The sequence below is a fragment of the Mercenaria mercenaria genome, chromosome 19 (assembly GCF_021730395.1).
Source record: "Mercenaria mercenaria strain notata chromosome 19, MADL_Memer_1, whole genome shotgun sequence".
NCBI classification, from domain to species: Eukaryota; Metazoa; Mollusca; class Bivalvia; order Venerida; family Veneridae; genus Mercenaria; species Mercenaria mercenaria.
In genome coordinates, this window is record NC_069379.1 from 26,682,233 (window position 1) to 26,710,128 (window position 27,896).

Below are 27,896 nucleotides of genomic sequence, written 5' to 3' on the forward strand. Positions count from 1 at the left end.
TAGGACATAGGTCATGGTCAAAATGACCTCCAAAATTTTTAATAATTTTGCTCTCCGCACCAAAATAAACGCGTATGCACCACTATGATTTGAAACACAGTCTCTTGAATATCTGGAGAACGGCTAGGATGATTGTCTGTGATCAGTTGATTAATGTTTTAGGATCAGCAGGTCAAATAACAATGACAAAGTGACGCTCACACTAAAAACGCTTTCAGTTCAGTTACTTAAGGAGTTAGACAGAAGGATGTTTGTCTGTGGTCAGTAGATGACCCCTAAAAAGACATGAAGGTCATAGGTCATGGTTAAAATGACCTTCTGACTGAAAACGGTTTCCGCTCTTGGGAAGACTTGAACATTAACTAAAGTAGTAAAACTTCCCAGGATGACCGACTGTGGTCATTGCATGCCCTTACTGTTTTGTGGCCAACGATCAAGTTCGCAGTGACCTTCAGACTTAAACCAGTTTCTGCTAAGTAAGCGTTCAAACTTATATACAATAGCATAATAATTTTCTTTGTTTATTTGAATTTAATCACATTGATTGACATTTACACAATTTGTACTGAAAACAGGCTGGAAGAAGCTTAGAATATAAACAACAGAAACACAAAACGGGTTATATTCTTCTATATTTTACCAAAGGCATCATAATCCAAGACAGCGATTTCAGATAATAATTACAAAGTTTTGAATTATTCTACTTAACATAAATATATAAATACACAAGCAACATAAATAAATGAAAGAATAAAAGAATAATATATAGGGACAAAAAGATGAGACTGGTAAAAATAAATTACTAAAATATTAACAATTATCACATAAGACTCTATAGTTTTCACTCAGTTTTATTAACGTTTCGGCCTTAAGGCCTTTATCAAAATGACAAATTCCGAGAATTACTCTACATCATGGCGTCTCATAATATAACAACATTTGAAATACAAAACCGGAACTGTTGTTATATTATGAGACGCCATGATATAGAGTAATTCTCGGAATTTGTCATTTTGATAAAGGTCTTAAGGCCGAAACGTTAATAAAACTGAGTGAAAACTATAGAGTCTTTAAACATTTGGTACCCCTTAGGGTAATTACTGTAATTATCACATAGTTGAATAAATAAGATATATGAAAACGTTAGAAAATCTGTATATCAATGTATATAATAAAAAAAATAAATAAAACGTTGGATAAAGTCCATGTGGCATTATTGCACTAAGTGTGCCAATAAAGACAGCTCTTTGGTAAACACCTGATATTCAAAACTAATAAACAGGCATACATGCTACCTTGGTCTAAAACTCTAAATAGGCATCATAACGGAATGACATAAATGTCACGCTGATTAACCTTTAACGTGCTGGCGGCAAGTTACTCTGCCTTTGCGACTAGTGCAGACCAAGATCAGCCAGCACATCCGTGCAGGCTGACCATGGTCTGCACTGTTCGCTATTCACTCAGTAAATTTTCAGTGGAAACCCATTTGATAAACAAGTGGTACTGCCCGAACTAATATATGGACCAGTCCAATTTTGAAAGGTTAATAATGTTTGCTACTCTGCTCAGCGGACTAAGTAGAAGTCCAAATTTTCAGCACATTTTAGATCATTTTGTGACTTTCGCTTTTGTGTGTTAGTTTTACTCACGTATGAGTGAGGTAGCTTGCTGTATTCTCTGAAAAACAGGTCCAATCTATGTTTGAAAATACTGTTATAAAAACTTATGTAAATGTTGCGTTATATATCGCATGAAATGTAAAAAGATAAAACAGACTTAAGTATGGAAAATCTAATAGGTTAAACAAGAGATGATCTTTTAAAAGAAAATCATCAGTAAAGAAATAACTTACTAACGGCTTAACAAAAGCTATTCATATAGTATGTGAAATGAAGGATACAGAATATATATCAGGCAGTTGACCCGTAATGACAGTTCGTATGATTATGTATTGTCGTTTGGCAATTCGGCATTCTTCGGACACACATGACTTTTCGTAAAATCCGGAAAATGCCGAGGTCGCATACGTAGAAAACGTAATTTGAAGATTGTCATCATGGACTACACTTTTAAGTTATGAAACTATAATAAATTAAATAAGAGTTGGTTTAAAATGAGACTCCAACACGACCCTATTTGTTTTCTTTTAAACAAAGAAGGCCGAAACTGTGTGTTATTGTGCAACAACGTCATTGTTTGTACACCTGCGGAATAGAAAACTCTACAAAACAGGCAAATATTTGGGGGTGTCGTCAAGGATATATAAATAATCCTTCATGTCGTGTTAGAATCGAAATAATATACCCCAAATACTGATTTGTTCTTTAATAAAATCATTATTTGTCGTTCAGATACCTATTATTCTAACACGATCCCATTCATTTTCCTATTAAACAAAGAAGGCAGAAAATAGTGAATTATTATACAACAAATCACTGTTCTGACGTCACAATTATTACGTCATGGCGTCAAACGGCATAGCGGCGCGCTGGAAAAGAAACCGATTGAAAACGCGCAAATATTTAATGAATGTCGTCAAGGATGTACTTAAAATCCTTGGTAACGTGTTAGAATCGAAATAATACAGCTCATTTAGTGATTTTGTCTTGAATAAATCATTGTTTGTCGTTCAGATGCGTATTATTATATCACTCGGGTTGCGCCCTCGTGATATAATTCCTTCGCATCTGAACTCCAAACAATGATTTATTCAACGACAAATCACTGGATGAGATATATTATTTCTTAATTATATCACTATGGCTGCGCCCTCGTGAGTATAATTCTTCGCATCTGAACTCCAAACAGTGATTTTACTCAACAACAAAGCACTGTTTTGGATATACCATTTCTTAAACAACATGCAGAAACAGTCAAAACAGAAATTTAGTTATCACATCACAAATGCATATATATCATAATCCCTCCTCAGGAATTTAAATTCGAAGAAAGCTACACAGTCCAATTTTATTTGTTCAAATTATTCAAATATATTCTATTACTTCAACCAATTTGCACTTTTAAGACTTTAATGTGAAAAGTACCAAAATTTGTCAAAACGATTCTAAAATTACAGTTTGGTGAGTTAACAAGTAAATAAGACAACACTACATACATCTGGTTTGAACTATATTAGAATTATAGCTAAGTACAAGAAAAGAAACAATCAATACATAAATACAAAACGAGTCATTTGATAATAAGTATGAAGATTTTGGATACAGTTCCTTTATTTGTTAAGAGTATCGGGATTTGCTTGGGGTTCTGACAACTCCCCTAATCATTACGTTGATTCTGATTAGCCTCGGTTTCGTTCTCCAATCACTGACTTGGTTCTGACTAGCCTCGATTTCGACCTCCAATCAACGGGAAGTTTTCTGTTTCTTTGTGCGTCTCGTTGTATTTTACGACGAATCATCGGACCTTTTCCGTTTCTTTGGGCGTCTCGTTGTTTTTTTCGACCAATTATCGAACCTTTCCTCTACGCCTGCGTAGAACTTCGGGTCCTTGCAGTAGACGCGCACCAGTTGTTCTGCAAAATCCTTCGGCAGTAACAGAGATACCTTAAACAAAAATAAACTTACTGATCTTTACTAATGAATTTTAAATGCTGGGTGTTCGTATAAAATAAAAACAGTAATTCGGGTCATTATCGAACAGTCATGACAGTTTGATGTCTCAGAAAATGACACATTTCTGTAATGATGGACAAATGTCTAAAGAAAAAGCTCATGGACATATATATTTCTTAATCAAATAAAAGACAATATGCAAATTTACAACTGTGAGAAGTTTCATTGAAACAATATTCTAGAATTGATTCTGTGTGCAAAAATGGCATCAAAACTGTGATTTTCCCATAAACTCCCATTCTGAAGACTTGACTGAGAACCATATTTTTCAAATAAGAAAAGCCAAAAACTCAAGCACACGGCCATATCTTTATTCCTGGTCATTTTTTTCTTAGAATATCTTGATGTTTTGAAACTCGTGGTGAACATGCAGAACTACCTTCAAAATCTATCAAATATAAGATAAGCTTGAGCAATATTGTTTCCTCTATTGCAAATATTAAGAAAACTGGTTTGTCAATTTTAAATGCTAAATATGAAAAGGCACTGCTATTTTGTAAAGGCTTAATTAGTTGAACTTGCAAGTCCCTTGTTTTTAACAGAATTGAACGTTTATGTGTAAAAGACTTAAATTGTACATTTTGTTAACGAACGCACAGTTAAAACTAGACGATAACTTGCAGTAGTGTGATATATGCACTTACCGCTTGCTTTAGATTGCATTTTATGATCAGTTTTAAAGGTCAAAAGTGCAATTTACTAACTAGGCACATATAGTTTACTAATATTGAATCATCAAAGGGCAATATCTCATTGAAAAATCATTCCAACGGATAACGAAGAAATATGCGCTCCTCCTCTTGAGAGTGAAGCATCCTATGATTATTTGCTGAATTCTAGGCAGTGGTTTTTGAGAAATACTCTTGACTATAATGGCTGTAAAATTTATCAATGTTGAATAATTAAATAATAATAAGTCATTGAAAAACCATCTGACCGAAACTTGAAAATAATACGCGCGTCTCATCTTGATAGTGAAGTTTCCTATTTCGAAATACCCCGGACAAGAATTGTGCTATAATATACTTTTGCTGAATAATCAAAGGGAAATAACTCGGTGAAAAAGTATCCGACCGGAACACGCATGTGCATCTCCTCTTGCTATAGGTCACACACCAGTAAATGCTATTCCCTATATATTCTATATGAAACTGACATTTTTTAAAGAGCACAAACATAGCTAGACCCATTTCAGAGAACAAATCATTTTAAAGGGCTATGATAAAACTAATAAAAAAAGTAGAGGTAGTGTAACTTCTAAAAGAGATTTCTTTTGTCATATTTGCTTACTCTAAAATCACATCAAAATCTCATTGCTGTGACCTGGAAATACTGCTCATACTAAATTTGAGTTTCACTTCACTAAATACAACCTCCTCTCCCATTTTCCCTACTAAAATGTCAAAAATACATCCACAATGAAATTTAAAAAGAAACCAACTTTAATTTATTTAGTCAGACCTCTGTGCGCCATTACACGACTAGACCAGATTGCTCCCATGCTGGTTCCTTTACAATAATTAGGTACTAGGTATTAGTTAATTCTACTACAGTATGTTACTGTTGAAAAATCAAAGGGCAATAACTCGATGAAAAATCCGACCGGAACACAAAGAAAACATTCGCATCTCCATTTGATAGTAAAGCTTACTATAAAGTTTCGCTAAATTTCAATCAGTGGTTGCTGGGAAATACTCCGAACAAGAATTGAGGGACGGACGGACGGATGGACGAAGCGGCGAGTATATGCATGCCCTTAGGGGAGCATAAAACAGAAAAAAATGCTTACATCTTCTTTGTGTCTTGGTCCTGCCTTATCCGGTTCTTCTTTTGAGTAGAAGTTGACGAAGTCTATTGGATTCATATCCTTCTTCCCGTAATTGAGGTTAACAAGCTTAAAATATATAACATTTTGCTCAAGTGAGGTCACGAAGCTGAATAAAGTATCTCGCTCATAACTGAGAGTACCATATAATATAGTATCTCATTAAAAATTGAGGTTAACAAGGTTAGAATATAGCATCTCAATCATGACTGAGATTAACATAATTGATTTAACGAACTGAAAATATAGTACTTTGCTTATTACTGATGTTAACAAGTGTCTCGCTTGTAATTGGGGTCAAACAAGCTTAAAATATAGCATCTCGCTAATAACATAATTAGTTTAAACAAACTAAAAATATAGTGTTTCCTCGTTATTTAGGTTAAAAAGTTTAAAATAATGCATTTCGCTCTATTAGTTTAACAAAAATATTGTGGCTGATTTTGCCATGTCGTGTTGGCGTGTTTGCTTTGCGAATTCACGACAACACTAAACCTCGACAAACACCTTATTTGTCTTCGTGTTTTCGTGTTGGCGAGGAAAAACACAAAAACCGACACGGTCTACTAGAAAACCCAACGGTTATAGTGTGTTGACACGAACAACTTATCTGTCGCGTTTTCATGTTTTCGGGTATAAATATGTAGTATTTGCGCCCTTTATTTGTCATACTGTCGTGTTGGCGTGACTTCGCCTCACTGACACAAAAACAACATTTACTGTCAGCGATGCTGCAGTTACTCCAATAATTAGCTCATGACTGGACGTTACCCCACATACTTTCAGTGATGATACGTATTTCTAATTCATGTTATAATAATAATAATAAAATGCATATTAATAATAACCAGCCATCCCGAATAATTGCAGCGAGGCTACTTGTTGCTGGAACAAGTTATTTGAATGATCGGCTTGTGATTGGGCGATCCAACATACTATAAGCGATGATACATATTGCTAAAACAAAATGTTTGAATTATCGGGTTATGCATGGACGTTATCCCACTTGTTTAAGTAATACTACAAATGGCTATCTAGCAAGTTATTCGAAATTAAAGCAACTGATTTCTTCTTCTACGTGTCTCCCATTCAGAAGTTAGAATACATACTTGTACGACTATATTGCCATTTTTTGTGACTTTCATGTCTTCTCTAACATCAGACTGAAATAACGAAAGAATATTCTCAGAACTGTCAAACTGTATGTTTAACATGGATAGTTATTTTACAATGTTAATATTAAGATATATTTCTTTAGCAATACTATCATTTACATTTCCTTGCGAATATATTACGGTTATTATATATATAATCAAATTAATGTACATTTATTTCTGCTATGATGTTTACAATATGATAAATAATTTAAGTTTAACTTTGACAGGCATTAAGATAAAAACATAACTATTAAAGTATTTAGAACTTTAACTGGGATACCTCGTCTTTAAACGTCTTGTGGGCAAATCTTTCTTCTCCGACAAACTTATACAAATCCCTTCTTAAAACACGTAGAAGGATTTGTTTGGATTTCTCTAGTCCTGGATCAGTACTCTCAAGAATCTTGTAGATGACGCCATCATTCAGAAGGCTGTAAGCCTTCATATCATCTATTGCTTCGGACATTGTGAGTTGTTTCCTGAAATCAAATTGACCAAATGTAAATTATCATCTCAACGTTTATACACAGATGATAGAAGTAACACCTTATGCTGTATTGTTCTACTACTGGTGTACTACAGCATACACGTTTGCTTTGAAAATTAGAAACAAAAATATTTTAAGATTTCTAGCAAGTACCTGTCCGCTACGTTTAGTATTTTGTTTTTATTTTTTTATTTTACGTCTGGGTTTCACAATTCAGAACATAGGTGTCAAAATTCAGATCATAGAATTTCTAACCAAATTTATACTTACATATCTCTAAACAAATGTGTCTGTTTTGGGGATAAAAAAGGTTGAACACCAATCACGTGTATCCCAAAGTCGGAAACAAGAAGAAAACGTCCATAGGGGAAACGTTAAACAAAAATGTAATTACGATGTTACTGCAGTTGGGTACTTGATAACATCAATATTTGCCCGAAAGTCATAAACAGTTACAACGATTTATTCATTCCATGATTCTTGAATAATTACTTTATTATGTAAGGCAAACTAGTGAATAATGAAATGATACTAATATTTCGTTTTTTTATTTTAGATAAATTTGCAATACTTTGTTTACTGGTAATTAAAATTTAGAAAAATCTAATCTTAATTATCACCTAATTAACAGAGTTTGGATTTGATTCCTTTTGAGGTCTTATCCTGTATTGTACAAGTAACTAAAGATTATAAATAATCAATAAAACTTTATGTTGGAATTAGTTTAAGGTTCTGACATTAAATCAAGTAATATAACCGGCCTAGTACGTAGGATGATATATGAATACATGTACATGTAGTCTTTACCCGTTCTGTCCAGGAAATTTAATGAAGTCATTAGCTAACACGAGGGCTTCGTATATCCTGAAATATATTGAATTTTAGATAAAACAATGTTTCACTGAAACACTAACACTTTTTAATTGTCTATTCAGTAAAACAGAGAAAAGTAGAAACTTCACAGGTCGCTCAACACGGCAAAAACGAAAATGTTGCAGGCTCGGTTTGATTGAGCCTGTTCATGGACGGTAGTGGAAATGCATGCTACCATCCACGCCCTCTAGCCCCGGGTTGAGCAGAACTCAACATTTACACACCAAAAATGGACTGTATCACAATTCATCTACCAATAATTGATCGTAAACTTCCGTTCATGCAATTTTTTTATTTAAAAAATCACATTTTCTATTACTAGACTAGTATTTGCAAAACTTTAAATATGACAGGTAAATTATTCATCGATTTAATAGTTACGTACAGCAAAATAATCGTACAACTTACATATGTTCAATGATGTTGTTTGTCTTGTGTTGATATGCCCTGTTATGGAGTAAGTATCGGGTATGAAACATATCGTACAGGTTGGCAGCCTCCTTAAATATATTAGGATATCATGGTATCATAAATGGATTTGTTCGGGGCGATATCAGATACGAAGAGAAGTAATTTTCCCATATAAAAGATTTTGTTAAACACACTGGATAACCGGCTATCTTGACGCCCGCTGGAAATGTAACCCAGCTGGAAATCGGTAAAGTTTTTCATTTATTTCTATTGAAACGAAGTTAATTCTTGCAAATCAAGTTGACAGTTTTGTCAAGGAATGAACATGGCTTACATTCACAATTTCTGGGCCAAAAACGATCGTTATGTTTTTAGATATTCGCTAACAATTTCTTCAGTTTGAAAAATCGAGCAAAAATCCAAAGATTTGAGCAAATTGTTTTGTTTATGAACAATCTGTGAAAACTTTTATCATCTGGTTTAACGGACGTGTCCTTTCGGAACACCTGTGTCAAGTTTCCGGGTTCTACGTTATTTCTGAAAAATATATTAGCCGTTAAATAAAAATGGTCGAAAAAAATGACTGTCGAAAACGGCTGCTGTATTTGCAATAGGCAGTCGTTGAAGTCAGCTGTCGACTATCGAGAATACAGCTGTATAAAAGTAAAAAAATGTCTTGTAGGCATGTAATATGCCCCGTAGTGTCTCTTCCTCATGTATATTTTGTATCTGTTAAATCTACCTGTGTTTTTGCGATTTCTTTCGTCTTTCATTTGTGCAAAATGTGTATACTTGCAGTCAGTAAGCAGTTTATATAATATTATACTTATGTATGGTACTTATTGCCATGTCGAGTAATTCTGGTTGATTTCATTATCATTGTCCTTTTGGTTAAGGGTCTAAAAATGTTTAATTCCTTTCGTCCGTCCGTCCGTCCGCAGTGTCTTGTCCGGGCTGTGATTCTACATGCATGAACTGATTTTTAAGCATTGATTTTTAACCTACAAACATGTGTTACCAATGATACAAGTATATGTGAGGCCCAATCACGAATGACCACCTCCAATGTCAGTATCACAAAAAAATCTTTAACACAGAGCTAGAGTATATTCAAGTATTTTGTGTCGGACTGGCAATTTCTACACGCCAATTTTCAAATATATTCATGTTTTCCATAGGTTTATAAAGCAACATTTCTTATCCGGTGTATATCTTTATTACTCCTCGAGAGGTTTTGAAATGTATTACACAAATGTTTACTACAGCCAATGATCTTAGACATGCAAGAGTCATTACCCTTGCTTGAACATTAAGGTTGCACTTTCGGGTCCGGTCTCTAAAGCATTTATTTTTTTATACAAAAATACATTATGCATGTGAAACAATGCACAATACGATGTACAAAATAAGTGTAAGATCTTGTTGACAGAAAGAGCAAATGCGTGAACTGCACAAAAAGGGGAGTAACTCTTGTGACATAAAGTTTGGGATCCAGGATTGTAAACAAGCAAAGAAGAGTTCCGATCTACATTGTTATATGTTGATTAAAGCTACATGTGGCTGGCATGTTAAGAAATAACTGATTTGATAAATGAACGCTATTCTTTAAAACAGTCATGTGAGATTTTGCAAAGTTCTGCTTAATATTTAGATTTGAAACAATCGTTTACAACCGTTTGCCTGTATACATCAACAACTTGCAGTTACAGACCATGAATAAACTGCTATTTGTTGAAAATGTATTTATGAATAAAACAAAATAGCAGATTAACATAAGGAGCAATTTAATTATTTATGAGAAAATAAGATTCTAACATGACTCGGTTTGATTTCCAGTTAAACAAAGAAGGAAATCAAGCTCTGTATATTCTGCGATAAACAACGGTTGACGCGTGGACCGGTGAGAGAGCATTATGACGTCAATTATGACGTCAAATTGCCGCATGACGTCCGATACATTACTCCCCGCGTAAATGAAGTCCAGTGTAATATCTATTAAAAAATATCAATGAGCATGTCAGAATGAAAACAATCAAGGCCTTCTTGTTATTTATCGACTAATTTACCACGGTTCATCGTTCAGATGCTTCAGTATTGAACTCTAAACCGTGGTAAATTAGACGATAAACAACTCGAAGGCCTTGATTATTTGTTAATTATACACGTATCTAGCACTGCACTAAGAACACTTCAAAACAAGAACGGACATTTGAGATTCATTAAAGATACAGAATTCTTCAAACGAAATTCAAAGGACTGACGACCACTTGCAAAACCCAAGGTGAAATTACTTTCTGTAGTAGCCCGGAGGCACCTGTGGTGTGGTGGTTTTCCTCCACCATCAAAAGCTGGCAAAGTGGCAATATGTACTCAGTAGGCATAGGAAATAGAGATCAATATAATTGCACCTTTACTAATCCTACCAGGTGTTCTGTATTACAAAAGTGGATCTATTGTGACATTTTGATACAAGCAAAACTGTATTATCTGCACTATTATTTACCTACTGGTACTTCGTTTTATTATTGGCTTGTTAAAAGTTAATTTTTTACCATATGTAAGTTGACAGAATCATAGGAACCATGTCTTAAGGGGTAAATCAAACACAAATGAATAAATCCTTAATGATTTTGTTGTGCAAAAAAGTATGATATTGTGTCTTAAACAGTTTTCATTTTCCACTCAATTGTGTAATTGCAAGGGAAGTAAACTAATAGATCTCTACTTATAAGTACTAGCCCAAGGCAAGAGTTGTCATTCTTTGTGAATCACAACTTTAAATTAAAAATTAAAACTTCTGTTATTGATATTAACAAAAATATCATAAACTTCACATTTGTGAAATCATTTTTGGTTATTTCAAGGACTTGGAAATTAATTTCTAGACTTTATTTAATGTAATTCTATCATTGAAAATTTTAGGGCCTATCTCTATGTACTGTATTGTTTCGGTGTAACTGCAAATACCTATATGGACGGCTTTCGCATGGCTAAAATATGGCAAGAACGCGTGTACTAGGTTAAAATTCAGCCCGGCTGTAAAGGAACATACTCATAAAGCCTCTTGAAATGAAAATGCCGTTTTGAATAATTATGTTTCCTTCAAATCACTGCCAGTAATACTTTTTACATACAAAAGTTTACAAAATCACCGGAGTTAATGGATAGTCTATAAATGTTAACATCCGAGTTCAGCGACAGCACTAGCGCCCGTTTTCGACAGTCCTTTTTTTCGACCATGTCTATTTAACGGCTAATATATTTTGTCAGGAATAACGTAGAACCCGGAAACTTCACATAGGTATTCCGTAAGGACACATCCGTTAAACCAGATGCTTAAAGTGTTCACAGGTTGTTCATAAATAAAACAATTTGCGCAAGACTTTGGATTTTTGTTCGATTTTTCAAACTAAAAAAATTGTTGGCGAATATCTAAAAACATTACCATCGTTTTTGGCCCAGAAATTGTAAATGTAAGCCATGTTCATTCCTTGACAAAACTGTCAAATTGATTTGCAAGAATTGGGTTCGTTTTATTAGAATTAAATGAAAAACTTTACCCACCAATTTACAGCTGGGTTACATTTCCAGCGGGCGTCAAGATAGCCGGTTATCCAGTGTGTTAAAGCGTGTTTCGTTTCATGTAAACTATTTAAGCTCTTTTCATTGTTTCTAAATCCGCAATTTGCACTACATTACTAATACCCCAGTCGCACATACGGCACGGATAGCTACGTCCAGCCACGGATAGAAACGTAGTAATCCGTATCGATCCGTATTGATCCGTACCTGAACCGTACCTTAAAGTAGTAACCCGTATAAATCCGTACCAGTCGGTACGGCTCAAGTACGGATCGGTACGGATTACTACGTTTCTATCCGTAGCTAAACGTAGCTATCCGCGCCGTATGTGTGACTGTGATATAAAATTAACCGTTATTGTCTGCCTCATTTACAGCTGGCCAGCTTATTTTAGCACTTTGATTATATTTAGGCCAAGCGGTAAACTGTTTAACCATACATCCACTTTTACATTTTTGAGGATCATCGATATTTTGGAAGGTATATGTTTTAAACAGTTTGGCAAATGTTCATTCGTTTCAGACTTGGTTAGTATTACGATCATTAGTGCCTACATAATTACGTGGACTTTTTTCAATACCTTCGTATATTGAATATTAGACATACTAGTAAACTGAATAACTTAGTAATTAAAATAACAAAGAAGCAGTTAACAGGTATCAAATATTTGAAGAATCAAATGCACTATTTTTTCATCAATACATTAAAATAAAATCTGTAAAAAGCCACTTTACAGACGGTTTCTTGATGAAAATCAACATTTTATGCAATTTGTAAAAAATAACGCCGTAGTATTATCAATCACCATTTCTTCAACAAGAACTCATGTCCGTACCCCATAAAAACTAAATATTCTTATTGACCAGGAAAGTCATTTTAACGCCAACCGATTCTTACTAGCTGAAGTATTTGTAAGATTGCTAGAGACATGTCATCATCAATTCACGAATTGTCAAACACCTACGATTAATACTTACGTTTCACTATATCATAGTGTATGCCCAGTGGTTCAATTGGCTAGCGTTCTGTTGTTTTTTTTACGTTACTTTCGCGTCGGCTTTATTTATCTACTTCTTTGTTATACGCCTCATTCGCGGTGTTACAAATTGAGAAATATAAGTGTTTGTTGTGTTTTAGAACATGATGCGTTGATACTGTTTAAGTCACTGAAAAAAAAATGGAATTTATCTTATGTACAGTAAGACATGCTTTAACATTGTAAATGGCTAAGAATGAGAAATCACTTTTTGAGGCAAGCATACAGATAAATATTCGCCGTTTTAAATAATTGCACATTAGAAAACCTTGTTGCCCCCTTAATGTTCCTCTAAAATGATACGTATTACTTTGTTTTAAAAACTAAAATAAATTTCCCGGCGCATTAGCATGATCAGCGTGAAATTTCTGACAAAGTTAAGTTTATTACGGAGAAGTGTCGGAACGCACCATGAATGCAACATGGATTACAGCATTTGTGCAGCATATACTGCATTTGCATCTTAAATAATTATCATGCTGAATAGCTACTGAAAAAACTGCACTGTGTAAGCAGTATGTTTGCAGCATGAATGCATTGTTTGCTGCAATGCTGTCAGGAAAAGTACCAGAACTGCACGACATTGCCTAGTACCGCATCTAAAGTGAGTTACGCGCACTACCCTGTATAACTTGGCTTATGGTTCCTATCTGGCAAACACGCACGAATTGTGGCGATCATCTTGAATCTGGTGGGCACTTAGCACGTTTTAAGCTATTGACTACTAATAAGGCCCTAATTACATATACGTTCCTGTACACGTAAAACTAAATCTGTCAATCTGGTCATCAAAAAATACATTGTATTTAACATGACGAGAGGGATGGTACTTCATTCTTTATTCCCTATCCAAATAAGGAATAAGGTACTAATTCCTTATTTCCTATTCGGAGAAAACTTTGTAAAAGCAATGAGAAATGACCCTTATTCATGGTTAAAAACGTTTCACAGCATCAAATGACAAGTTTTATTATAATTACGTTCTAAAAATAACCCAAATTTCATTGACCGAAACCGCTCATCACCTTTCGAAATGTATTTCATGTTTAATGGTTAGTCCCCATTAAACACGACATAAAAATAGAATGGAAGTTATTTTTTGTTACTTTCAAACATCAAATTTTTATATGTTGAAACAAAGGAATTTATGTTCTCTTGAGATATAAATTTATGATATTTTTCAGTTATAATTTCTGCTTCAATCCAGTCCATATAATATAACGTGCCTCGATAAATCAATTTCATGCACGAGCAGTTCACGGGTGCGGTCAATTTGGTCATTTAATATTAAATTTTCAAACTGGTTCATTTCTTCACAAATAACTAAGCAGGAAAGTCGACACTTCGTGTACAAAAATACCCACCCTCCTCCCCCAACACTTTTTTGAAAGAATATCTGCTACCGTGCTATATATTTTCAGCGCCAATACACCAGGTCATGCCACATACTGCCACGCCGTTATACAGTGCCTTTTATGGATAAAAACAATTATTCCTGCCAAGAAGCCAAAAGCTTGCAGCCAAGTATATGAAGGCTTCATTATAGATTCTGTGGATTTTGAACAGTTGAAAAGACACTTGATATTTACAAAATATCAGAAACGTTCAGTTCTGTATTAAATACAAACTCTTTTCACGTGTTCTACAGGAAACACGCGGGCAGCGATGGACTTGTTTATTTTGCAGCAAAATCTCAATCATCTTTAGATCAAGAAAGCTAAAAATATAATTTTAAAGTCTTTAGTTTTAATTGATAGTCGTGACTTTTGTTCCCATCGTGGCTGATATATTACTTCATAAACATGACAGAAAATATGGTCCAATAAACAAGTGCAGGAGTAGTAGTATTCTATTGGCAGTTTTATTCTAACTTAAACAATACCTGATGTCCGCCCGTTATATGAGAGCTTATAAATGAAAATTATGATCCACAAAATTGGCTTGCCTTTAAATGGCTTTTGATACAAAGGCTGTATCGCAAAAAATCAAAGCTCACTTCCTAGGTTGGTCACTAGATCAGCATTTAATGTTTGGCGGTCGACTGGCCTTCACTTATCATTGGTGTTAAGGGCGAGCGTTCTTGACCGTTAGAGGGGGGCCTTGACCTAAATGGTCGGCCGTTCAACAGTGTTCCTCGAAGTGAATGTAACTTATTTAGAACAGGCTTAACACTCTTTGGCCAATTGATCATAGATCCCTCGAAAGTTGATAAAATGCATTGTACTTGTAGTTAATGCATCAAATGCAAATGATAATTTTGCAGACACAGTATCAGTGTTATAATAATGTATTCTCTTGCACTTGCATTGGGTTTATATTTTCGTTGAGCATCTTGACCTCGGATTTTCGGTAGTTGGATTTGCTTAGCACAATGTATTCTCCTTGCATTGTGTGCTTATCATATTTAGAGCTTCAGCATCATAGTGTTGTCTGTTTTGTTTCTATGCATTTTGGCTAGAAATCTATCATTTCATGCTTCATTTCATGATACGTCTATCTCATACAATATGCCATGATATTTCATTAATTTTCCGTTAAATGATATTATAATAATAAAAGTCACAGCCTTATCCCATTCAATCAGCATTTGTTATTTATTGTCAATAGTCAGAAGCGACAGGCCGCTCTTACTGATATATGGTTTAAATCTAGGTCACTTCTCATCGTGGTTAAAATAACATGCCTTTTTATAGTGCGGGCGAGTCTGACGCTTCTTATATTCATGTCCTACTGATAAAATAAATATTTGTTAATTACTCAAAAACCTGAACCCATATAATAAAACAGTTATTGAGTCAATAATTGTATAATATTTATTGTCTTTCTTCTTTAAACTCCCTTTATTGCTAATAATGTATGCAAATCTTTGCACTTACTATTTCAAACATATCCGCTCTTCTTCATTTATGCGATTGTTAACTTATTTCATATACTTATCTGCCTTCCTTCATTTATCATTTTAACCTTATTGCTGAAGCCTATCTGCCTTCCATACTCTATAAATGCAAAATCACCTTCTCTATGTAACCGGGCAGAATTTAATCAGGAATAGACTGTCTCACAAATATTTTGTATCTATCCGCTGTACAATATAGTTCAATGCAAAATAATTTACCACCTCCGACGTCATTATCGTTACAGACCGAAAATCTGGCCTACTCCTTCGCCACCTTGAGGTAGCCGTGGACTTGATCAAAGATTTACAAGTACTCATGCCCAGTAAATGATAGTTCAACATACTTTGAACACATACCAGTGGCGCAGTGTTTGCTACGAATAACTACCGGCTGAAAGCCTTTACATCTTTTACGTTAGATAGTGTTTGAATACATAATGAGGATATTACATGAGTGTCTTTTCATATTGAATTTATTAAACGAGTTAAATAAAATAATAAAATGCGAGGCTCTGTCGAGCATTTTATCAATTTTATTCAACGAGTTTAATAAATTCAATGTGGAAAGTCACAAATGTAATATTCTTTTTATCACATGTTATCCTTTCTTGTCGAAACATCAAAAAATCGACTTTCTTTTACTATTATATAAGCAAGACAATTTGCTCGACGTCGCCTATAGTATAAATGACGTCGACGTCAAAGCTTTATTACACTAGTGTATTATCATTTTTATTTAATGGCTTTATTACACTCCCGCGACGTTAAACATGTGATAAAACTGTATATATCACCAACTCGCAGTATCATATTGATGATGTGGTTAGCCAAATCAAATCCTATATGTATATATTGGGTTTCTAACTACCAAAGCGATGCTAGCGCTTATGCCATTTACTAACATAAATCACCTTCCGTCAATACTGTATTTTGATTTCATTTATTATTGTTACCTTATTCCTATAACGTTTCTGCCTTCCGTCATTTATCAATGTTACCTTATTCCAAAACTATATTTCCCTTTTTCATTTATCATTGTTACCAAATTCCTAAAACGTATCTGCCTTTCTTCATTGTCCGATTGTTAACTTATTCCATAAACTTATCTGCATTCATTCATTTATCACTTTAACCTTATTGCAGGAGCCTAACTGCCTTCCTTACTTTATAAATATTACCTTAATTCCTAAAATACACCTGCCTTCCTTCTTTTATCAATGTTATCTTATCCCAACACTTATCTTCCTTTCTTTTCATTTATCAATGTAACCTTATTCCTAAAACATATATTATTATCTTTCTTTTTCATTTATCATTGTTACCTTGTTCCAATACATATCTGCCTTTTTAATTTACCATTGTTACCTTATTCCAAAACATATCTGCCTTTTTCATTCATTATTATATTTGATACGGTTTAGGATTCTTCAGCTGGTAGGAGAAGTTATTAATATGAGACAATCAAAAATGATATTGTAAATAAAAGAAAAATAAAGCAGTTAATGAAAGGCTTACATAAAGGAATAAGGGGAAGAAAATTGCGTAAGAATTTTTGTTATTATCTTAACAGATAGCTTTTTTTAGGAAAATAGGAAAATGTATAAAGAACATATCCCTCTACGAATATCATTAAATGGGTCAGTTTCAAGTTAATCCAGGTAGAGTTATCGCTTCACTGCCCCTGTCAAACAAGAGGTATGTCTGAGAGATTATTTACAGCACACTTTCAATAAAAGATTATGTCAAGTGTGTATTGAATAAACTGACCTTATCTTTGTTGTAGAAATAATTAGGTTAACAGTTTATAGAGCACGTATATGTAGCATTTTACTCTTTTCTCCGAGAAACAATATGGGAAATTATTGTTGTGTACAACTTTGTAATTCGTTTGGAGGATTCCATTTTCCAAACTTTTTTTTTTAAGGATAAGGCATTAAAAGACAAATGGAGGGTAGCTGTGAAGAAAGTAGAGCAAATTATGGGATCCATAAAATTATAATGTTGTTTGCTTCAATCCTCCGGCGATTTGATGATTTGCATCAAAATTTTACTTATTTATCATTTTTACCTTATTCCTAAAACATATCTGCCTTTCTCCTTGAACATTTATCACCCTTGGGAAAGCTATACATCGATTGTGACTGAAGTTGATTCCAATTCCAAGCATGTAACAGTCACGTGCAAAGTAGTCCCATTTGTCGACGTCTATACCGTTCCGTTTGTTTGACGCAATCTGTAATACAAACTAAGATATGCTTTTGCAGAAAAGCGCATGTCTCCACCAATGCATAGTCGTATAGGCAAGAAGTCAATAGGGGACAGAAGCGAAAGTCAAAGAGAAACTGCTGGTTGGCTGCAGTAGGGATAATCTACTTGGCATGTCCAATCGTCCCAGTTAGTTTTAACATTCTGGGCCTAGTGGTTCTCTAGTTACGAACTGAAACGATTTTCCATATTCAGTCGCCTGTGACCTTGACCTTTGATGAAGTGCACCAAAATCAGTAGGGTTCATTTACCCTGCATGACCAATCATCCTATTAAGTTTCAACATTTTGGGCAAGTGGTTCTCAAGTTATTGATTAAAAAGTGTTTTCTATGTTCAGCCCCCTGTGACATTGACCTTTGATGGAGTGACCCCAAAAATAATAGGATCATCTGCACTGTAAGTCCTACTACTCTATGAAATTTGAAGGTTCTCGGTCAAATGGTTCTCAAGTTATAGACTGGAAATGGATTTCTATGTTCTGACTGCTGCGACATTGACCTTTAATAGAGTGACCCCAAAAACAATAGGGGTCATCTACTCTGTAAGTCCTATCATCCTATGAAGTTCCAACATCCTTGGTCAAGTGGTTCTCAAGTTACTGACCGGCAATCGATTTCCATGTTCTGTTCACTGCGACCTTGACCTTTAATAAAGTGACCCCAAAATCAATAGGGATCTTCTACTTTATATATCTAATCATCCTATGAAGTTTCAATATTCTGGGTCGAGTGGTTCTCAAGTTTATGACCGGAAATGGTTTTACATGTTCAGGCCCCATCTGTCCTTGACCTTTAATAGAGTAACCCGAAAATCAATAGAGGTCATCTATTCTGCAAGTGCAATCATCCTAAGAAGTTTCAACATTCTGGATCTGCATTTTATTGATCGGAAATGGTTTTCCATGTTCAGGCCTCTGTGATCTTTACTAAAGTGACCCAAAAATCAATTCGGGTCATCTACTCTGCATGACCAATCACCCTATGAAATTTCAACATTCTGGGTCAAGTGGTTCTTAAGTTAATGATCGGAAACGGTTTTCCATGTTCAGGCCCCTGTGACCTTGACCTTTATTAGAGTGACCCCAAAATCAATAGGTGTCATCTACTTTGCATGACCAATCATCCTATGATGTTTTAACATTCTGGGTTAAGTGGTTCTCAAGTTATTGATCGGAAATGGTTTTCAAATTTCAGGCCCCTACCCTAACAACAATAGGCATCGTCTACTCCATAAGCCCTGCCACCCTATGAAGTTTGCCGGTTCTAGGTTACCGTGCATTTACCCTGCATGACCAATCATTCTATTAAGTTTCAACATTTTGGGCAAGTGGTTCTCAAGTTATTGATTAAAAAGTGTTTTCTATGTTCAACCCCCTGTGACATTGACCTTTGATGGAGTGACCCCAAAAATAGTAGGATCATCTGCACTGTAAGTCCTACTACTCTATGAAATTTGAAGGTTCTCGGTCAAATGGTTCTCAAGTTATAGACTGGAAATGGATTTCTATGTTCTAACTGCTGCGACATTGACCTTTAATAGAGTGACCCCAAAAACAATAGGGGTCATCTACTCTGTAAGTCCTATCATCCTATGAAGTTCCAACATCCTTGGTCAAGTGGTTCTCAAGTTACTGACCGGCAATCGATTTCCATGTTCTGTTCACTGCGACCTTGACCTTTAATAAAGTGACCCCAAAATCAATAGGGATCTTCTACTTTATATATCTAATCATCCTATGAAGTTTCAATATTCTGGGTCGAGTGGTTCTCAAGTTTATGACCGGAAATGGTTTTACATGTTCAGGCCCCATCTGTCCTTGACCTTTAATAGAGTAACCCGAAAATCAATAGAGGTCATCTATTCTGCAAGTGCAATCATCCTAAGAAGTTTCAACATTCTGGATCTGCATTTTATTGATCGGAAATGGTTTTCCATGTTCAGGCCTCTGTGATCTTTACTAAAGTGACCCAAAAATCAATTCGGGTCATCTACTCTGCATGACCAATCACCCTATGAAATTTCAACATTCTGGGTCAAGTGGTTCTTAAGTTAATGATCGGAAACGGTTTTCCATGTTCAGGCCCCTGTGACCTTGACCTTTATTAGAGTGACCCCAAAATCAATAGGTGTCATCTACTTTGCATGACCAATCATCCTATGATGTTTTAACATTCTGGGTTAAGTGGTTCTCAAGTTATTGATCGGAAATGGTTTTCAAATTTCAGGCCCCTACCCTAACAACAATAGGGATCGTCTACTCCATAAGCCCTGCCACCCTATGAAGTTTGACGGTTCTAGGTCAAATGGTTATTGATCGGAAATGAAGTGTGACGGACGGACGGACGGACGGACGGGCAGGACAAAAATACTATGTCTCCCCCAGTGGTGGGGGGGGAGACAATCCATGTCTCATAGAAATACAATTTCGGTAGATAGATACACCTTTCATTTTCTTCGCTCAATATTCAAACCCCATCATAAGGTGGACCATTTTGTTATCATACTTAATACAATATGATTATTATAACAGTAGCTTGATCTGGGATGCAGTATTCGGCTCGAGTGGATTTTGCCAGATCGGATCTCACGAGGCGAGCAAGCGCTGAGTGTGATCCGACCTAGCAAAATCCACGAGAGCCGAATACAAAGTCCCAGAACTAGTTACTGTTATAATGACCCTTTTATTATATACCTTTACCATTTTGATTCTTGTTTTGTTTTTGAATGAAATCTTCAATGTTTATCGATATTAAATGGAACTTAGTGAAGTTTTTATGTGCGCTATTTATAGAAATGTGTCGGGACATGCATATTAATGAAAATAGTCCGGCAGCATATAATACGGAAGGTACAATACGGAATTTAAAAGGTACAAAACAGAATTTGTTCATATTAAACTGTGAAATACAAGCCGATTTTTTACAGAATTTATATAGGTATATAATAAAATGGAATATACAATATATAACTCTTTTGATGTATACATATTCGACAACTGTTTGATAATCTTTCCCGTGTCATGGCTTTATCTCGAGTTCTCTTTACATATAAACAATACCATTGGTTTTATATACCATTGCAAGGAAGGCAAAGGGATGTAACTGGAGCTTTTTTAAGATTCTAAAAATACCTTGAATACTTTTTTAATGTTCCAACAGAAAACAATTTTGTTGAGCTATTTCCCAATTGTAAATTTCACCAAAACTTCTTCAACGAGAGCTCCGCAAAGCGGAGCAATATACGCCCAAAAGTTTATATCAGAGGAGGACGGAGAAAAAACAAAATTTAAAGATTTTTTTAGGTAAAAGGGGGTGGGAAGAAGCAGGGTATGTGAATGCGTGTGCGTGTGTGTGTGCGCGCGCGCGGTGGTGGTGACATGACACTAAAGTCCAAGAAACGAAATTATTACTTTGAATAAAGATTGTTGCAGTCTGCATATTGTCTTATTACTGCTTGCCTATATTTCAAGTTTCAAGTCAATATCTTTAATATTCTAAGTTATGCTCTGTACACGAAATGTGATGGGCAGATTTGACCTTGCTGTGACATTGACCTTTGGCCTACCACCCTGGTTCATGCACTCTACACAACGTCTCGTCACCAACTACCTATACATGTATCCTAAGTTCGAAGTCAGTTCCTTGAATGGTTAATTAGTTAGGCTCTGGACACAAAATATAACGGAGAGATTTGGCCTTTCAGCTCAGTTTGTGACCTTGAACTTAAATTTTCAGACCAGGTTCATATTCTAAGCACATCGATTCCTCACTACCTACCTACATGCCAAGTTTAAATGAAATACCTTGAATGGTTAGTCAGTTATGCTCCGGACACGTAATATGACGGACCGATTTGGCATTTGAGCTCAATTTGTGATCTTGACGTTTGACCTACGGACTCGTTTTATGAGATCTGCATACCGTCTCATTGCCACCAACTTACATTGCCAAGTTTGAAGACAATATCTTACATGGTTATTTAGTTATGCTCTGGACACAAAATCCGACAGACAGTTTTGACCATTAAGCTCAATTTGTGACCTTTACCTTTGACCTACAGAGACAAGTTCAAGCGTTCTGCACGTCGTTTCATCGCCATCTGCCTATATTCCAAGTTTAAAGTCGGTAGTAAGCAGGTAATAAAGGTATGCTCCAGACACGAATAATAACAGACGTACGGACGGACGGACGGACAGACACAAGTGCTATCAAATAATACGTCCCGTTCTTCCAAATTAATTTTGGTTTTGTATTGATTGTTATAAAACTTCCAGGACATCTTAATTAGTATAAAAGGAACATTTCCGTTGAAAACAAATACTCTCAAGTTTCTGAAAAAAATAGTTTTCAAAATTTTGACCATGTCCGATTTCTACAATTGGAAAATAATATTTTGGCATCAAAATCGACATTATTGAAAAAATATTTTTTTAAATCAGAAAAAAAGCTTACTTCCACCGCCATAGACCTTTGGAACGATATCTTGATCTGACAAAATATGCCGCAATTTAAGAAAAAACTTGTTACGGATTAGACGGTTCTAACATTCAGCTGCAGGATACAAAATGTCCAAATTGCAGTTTGTTCTGTATGGCACCAAACTTCACTAAAACACAATTTACAATTTTGAAGCATGCAAGAATGATGCTGAATATTTCAGCTATACATGCTATAGCTGAAAAGGGAATACTAGTATCCAGGCGTGTATAAACAAAGGAGCGTGACGACCTACCAGTTGGCGCTATATATCTGCAAAGAACCAGTTCTATTAAATTTAAACTAAGTTTTACGGCAAAAGACGTATTAGAATCGAAATAATTTATAGTAAAACCTATTTTAACACTATTTATATACTCCGACGGTTATACGCCGTTATACGCCCTCGTGAAATTATTACGCTTTACTTGCAATACAGAGACGTCTGGAATATAGCCTAGTTGAATCATTACAGTCCCTGAACATTTACCTCATACAAGAATCCTTTCTCTTTTGGCCTTCCTTTATACTTCCATTTCTGGAAACAACAAAATATGTTCAATGAGTTTTTCCTAAAATCTTCCAATTATGCACAAATAGCCATAAAGCAACAAGTGTGTGGTTAGTAAATATAACATTGAAATTTTACCTCTACTTTCGAACATATTTGCCAAGGAACCAACAGGCGAACTCTTTTTAGCAGGCTAAACAAGCTTTCAACTACATTACTGAAGTTTTTGTATTAACTGCGTACACATCAAGGTCAAGCGAGTCTGCAAAGGGCGAGAACGGTTAAGAGCTTCCTAGCTGTTGTGCAACTCGATTTATGCCGATGAAAACATATAATGAAAGGTAAATCGAGGCCCAAAAATAGTTAAGAAAAATGAATAAACTAGACAGTGTTTTTGTCACAAAAAACATATGTCTCCCCCTATATGTATGCCTTTAGCTCTGATGGGCATTTTGTGCAGCGAAACGGAACCTGTCGGCGATGTGCACAACTAGGCATGGTACCGATCACTCCTGTGAAGTGTTGTTGAAATTTGTCCAGCAGTTGCTCGACAAGATTTTTTCTATTTTTAGCTTTGGTGGCCATTTTGTGCAGGGAAGCGGAATGTGTCGGCGTTATGCACAACTAGGCTTGGTACTGGTCACTTCTGTAAAGGTTCGTCGAAATCCGGCCAGCAGTTTGTCCTGTGAAAGCCGGACAAGTTTAATGCAGACGGGCGGAAGGATGGATAGACGGCGAAGGCAAAAACAGATTGTCTCCCTACCTACCGGGACATGATAATCATAAAGTATGATTATGTACCTGTTCAGTTAAAACTTTTGAATCTAACAAATAAAAAAATGAAAACTTTAATAACCGCCATTTTCCTTTCCCCTTTATTGCTTGCCGTTGTTCTTCTGGAGCCTTCCACATAACAGGTGGAATGCTCGGAAGGCCTTCCAAGAAAGCCTGATATGTTAACTGAGTGACTGGAATGGTAGTTACTCTATCTAACTCTACCAGGAAGAGCTAAATCATTTTCGCCTTTAAAGCATAGTAGGGTACACTTAAGGGCTGAGATATTGTAGCACTATTGTAATACATGATTGGTATTAAAATTGTGTTTCCAATGTATGTGTAACTTATATAAATCCTCAGTATCCCTACGTACATTGTATCTATAAGAAAACAAGAGTTGTTGCCCCCATGATAGATTTTTCTACTTTCAGTCAAGTGATCACTACGACCTTGACCTTTTACCTACTACCTCCAAAACAATAGAGGTCATCAACTTCATAAGCCCAAACATGCTATTAAGTTTGAAGATACTGGACCAAGTGGTTCTCAAGTAGAAACGGTTTTCAAGGTTTAGACCCCTATACACTGACCTTTGACTTACTGACCCCCAAAAAACAAAAGGGTCATCCACTTCATAATCCTAACCATGCTATTAAGTAAGACTGGTTCTCAAGTTGTTGAGAGAAACCCGTTTTCAATGTTTAGGTCCCTGCGACCTTGATTTTGACATACTGGTCCTAAAACTATAGTAGCGTCTACTCTATAAATCCAGTCATGCTAAAAAAATTGAAGGTTCTGAGTCGTGTGGTTCTTAGGTTATTGAGCAGAAACCGTTTTCTAGTTTCAGGCAACAGTGACATTGACCTTTGACCTACTAACCACCAAAACAAATTCATAATCCTTATACTATCAAGTACAAAGGTTCTGGGTCAAGTGGTCTAGAGTTATTGAGCTGAAAATGTTTTCAATTTCAGGCCCCCTGAGACCTTGACCTTTGACCTAATGACCCCAAAACTATAAAGGTCTTCTACTCTATACCCCTAACCATGCTACCAAGTTAGAAGGTTCTAACTTTAAAATGATCAGCCATATTTTATCAGACAGGAAATGTCACATTATATGACACGACCAGAAGTGTGTAAAACATATTTGCATGCCACATCCTGAAAGTACAAATTTCCATGTTGACTCATTCCTTGATAAAAATACAAATATCTGCATGAAATTCAATGTTAACCATATTTCTTCCTATCTACGTCGCAGGTTTAATATAAGGGTTCTTCCTTCAGTCTTTTTATTTCGGCAAAGTATCGAACTGCACACAGGTGTTGTGTTTATATCAATATTGGCAAATAAACTTTTATAATACCATGCATTGCTCATCTCGTGTTAACGTAACCTAAAAATCTTACATTCGGAGACGTTTCATCAGGCCCAGCAATTAGTTCCTCTATGAATGTTAGGTCTGTAGATGTGATTCCTTCTTTTTCAAATTCCTTTTTAAGCAGGCCACCGTTTTCTTCTAACATGTAACGAAACATATCTACGGATCCATTTTCATGCTGAAGAATACAATTTCATTTGTCGTAGTTATCTTTAGTTAATAATTATAAACATGAAGTTATATGCATTTATAACCTTTCATCATCAGATATTATGTTGTAAAATAGTTGGTAGTGTCTACATCAATGCATCAAAACGATGTGTTTTCATCTTTTAGAAAGAAATCTGACAAAGTAGTCAAGTTTAACTTGTATTTACAATTTCTAAACCATTTTAATAAATACTTTAATTGCTTTAATCTTGTCTACTCCTTATAATTCGTCATATTACTTAAAATGTGTTTAACGATTTTATTCCCCTTTCCCAGCCTCCACAAAAAGTAGTCAGCAGTAATGTAACAAGTTACCTCCCATTTTTTATCTTCTCGTAATTTAGGAATTATCTTTCTGTCAAAGAGGTGTGAAAATGGCCCATGACCTAAAGTAAACATACAAAAAGATAAAATACATGACAAACCATCAGTAATGTAAAACATAAATACGCAATTTAGAGTATGTTTGGTTCTGATATTTTTGTTTCGAAAATATTGTAGGAAACTTTATAGTGGAAATGTTTTTATACGTTGTAATATTTTGTCTTTGCAGTCACAATCCATCCCCAGGAAAAATCAACAATTCTTCCACACATCCTCTCATATGGGATGCATGTTTGCTATTGCGCTATATCTTTATCAAGGTAAACACGTAAAACGGAAAATACGTAGAGTCAAAAAGACATATTTCTCTTCAAAGAAAAGTACTTGATCTAAAGACTTACCGAGATCATGACACAATCCTGCCACTTCTACGCACAGTATATCTACAGGAGTAATTTCAGCGCCCTTGAGAGCCTTAGATTTCTGTTCTCTTAGAGCTCGCACCAGCCGTCCAGCCAAATGACAAACCCTTAAAAGTTCTACCATATCAAAAGCAAGACATGTTTTAAGGCGATCCTAAAATACATGCAACAACAACTTTGTGTATTTTCAAGCTATCATTTTAGTATCCATACATTTACCTATATGCATTTTCAAATAAAAGATGGATGAAAAGACAAAAAACAAGAGGGCCACGATGGCCCTATATCGCTAACAAGAATTGATTTGGCCTACCGACCAAGTTTTTGATCCCACACGATCCAGTTTCAAAATTTTCTTAGAGATCATTAAGACAAACATTATGACCAAGTTTCAGAAAGATAGGGTCATAACTGTGGCTTCTGGATTGTTAACAAGTTTTTTCCTTTGATTTGAACGGGTGACGCAGATTCGAACTTGACCTATAAGTGATCAAGACAGACATTCTGACCAATTCTCATGAATTTCAAACTTAAATTGTGGTCTCATCGTCTCATCGCCACCTATCTATATGCCAAGTTTAAAGTCAATACCTTGACTTGGTTATTCAGTTATGCTTTGGATATGAAATATGATGGACAGATTTGACTTTGGTGTTACTGTGACTGTAGCCCTAACGACCTATCTATATGCCAAGTTAAATGTCAATAACTTAAATGGTTACTGAGTTATCCTCCGGACACGATATATGCCGGACAGACAAATAAGAGAGACAGACAGACGCACGCGCCGTTACATAATACATCCGTTTTTAAAAAAAACTGACGTATAAAAAGCTAAAGTTTCGATCTTGTGGACAGTATTGTAAAGATGTTGCTTTTAGTTAGAACTGTGATACTTTTAAATGCTATGAATGACTTGATTCGAAAAATCCACACATTGACAAATAGATTGTTTAACAAAAACTTTTGAAATAATAGAACAAGTTTTATTTCCTTTAGATTTACCCTGATTACAATTATATAATTATCAAGATACACTGTTACAGGACCAGCCTACCCGATTGAATGTTCAAATCTGTTGTGTGCGGCACCGGGGTAGACGAAGTAGGCGCCGCCCAGTTGCTTTATGAACCTCAGACGCTGAAACTGCGGCGTGTCGACGATCCTCACACAAAGGGGATGTAACTCTATATTTCCATGGATAGGATCGTTAAATACCTGGATTAAGTAACAAGTACATCTTAACCCATGTTGGCATAGACAGAAGTGATAAAAATTTAAATGAATTCAACTTATGAGCAAGTATCGATAATGTTGACACTGCTTGAGTAAGCTTACTTTACCCGTCCGGCCGTCCGTCCGCCTACCCATCCACATTATAATACAGAACATTTTTCCTTCTAGTTATCTTTCAATGTGATTTCTCTCACAAACTGTGTTTGGGCTGTCACGTAATAAGTCATGTATAAACATAATATAAATGCCATCTGTTCTATATCTACTTTAATGCAATATTTCTCTTAATTTGTTTTAAATCATGATAAATAAACGTTAAAAACTTAAAATCTCGATAACTCTCAAAACTTCATGTTGGTATGTTATCCAAGTAAACCAAGTGAACACAC

General features: G+C 35.3%; 1 protein-coding gene across 1 annotated transcript; it reads right to left on the bottom strand.

Moving 5' to 3' along the window:
• Positions 1-615: 615 nt before the first annotated feature.
• On the bottom strand, positions 616-27,896 carry LOC128550879 (deoxynucleoside triphosphate triphosphohydrolase SAMHD1-like). The gene is made up of 13 exons (XM_053530830.1): positions 27,610-27,896; positions 27,329-27,489; positions 26,251-26,378; positions 25,841-25,911; positions 25,344-25,493; positions 23,134-23,181; positions 17,971-18,135; positions 8,386-8,477; positions 7,912-7,968; positions 6,898-7,096; positions 6,570-6,623; positions 5,425-5,529; positions 616-3,566 (listed from the first exon to the last, which is right to left on the bottom strand). Exons 1-13 carry the CDS (start codon positions 27,661-27,663, stop codon positions 3,408-3,410), a joined length of 1,443 nt encoding a protein of 480 aa, XP_053386805.1. The 5' UTR covers positions 27,664-27,896; the 3' UTR covers positions 616-3,407.

Coding starts and splice junctions, on each gene's coding strand:
- LOC128550879 (XM_053530830.1), bottom strand. CDS start 27,663: ATGTTCTGTATTATAATGTGGATGGGTAGGCGGACGGACGGCCGGACG. Junction 27,490..27,609: donor CGGACGGCCGGACGGGTAAA/GTAAGCTTACTC, acceptor TACTTAATCCAG/GTATTTAACGATCCTATCCA. Junction 3,567..5,424: donor GACCAAGACACAAAGAAGAT/GTAAGCATTTTT, acceptor TTTTTGTTTAAG/GTATCTCTGTTACTGCCGAA.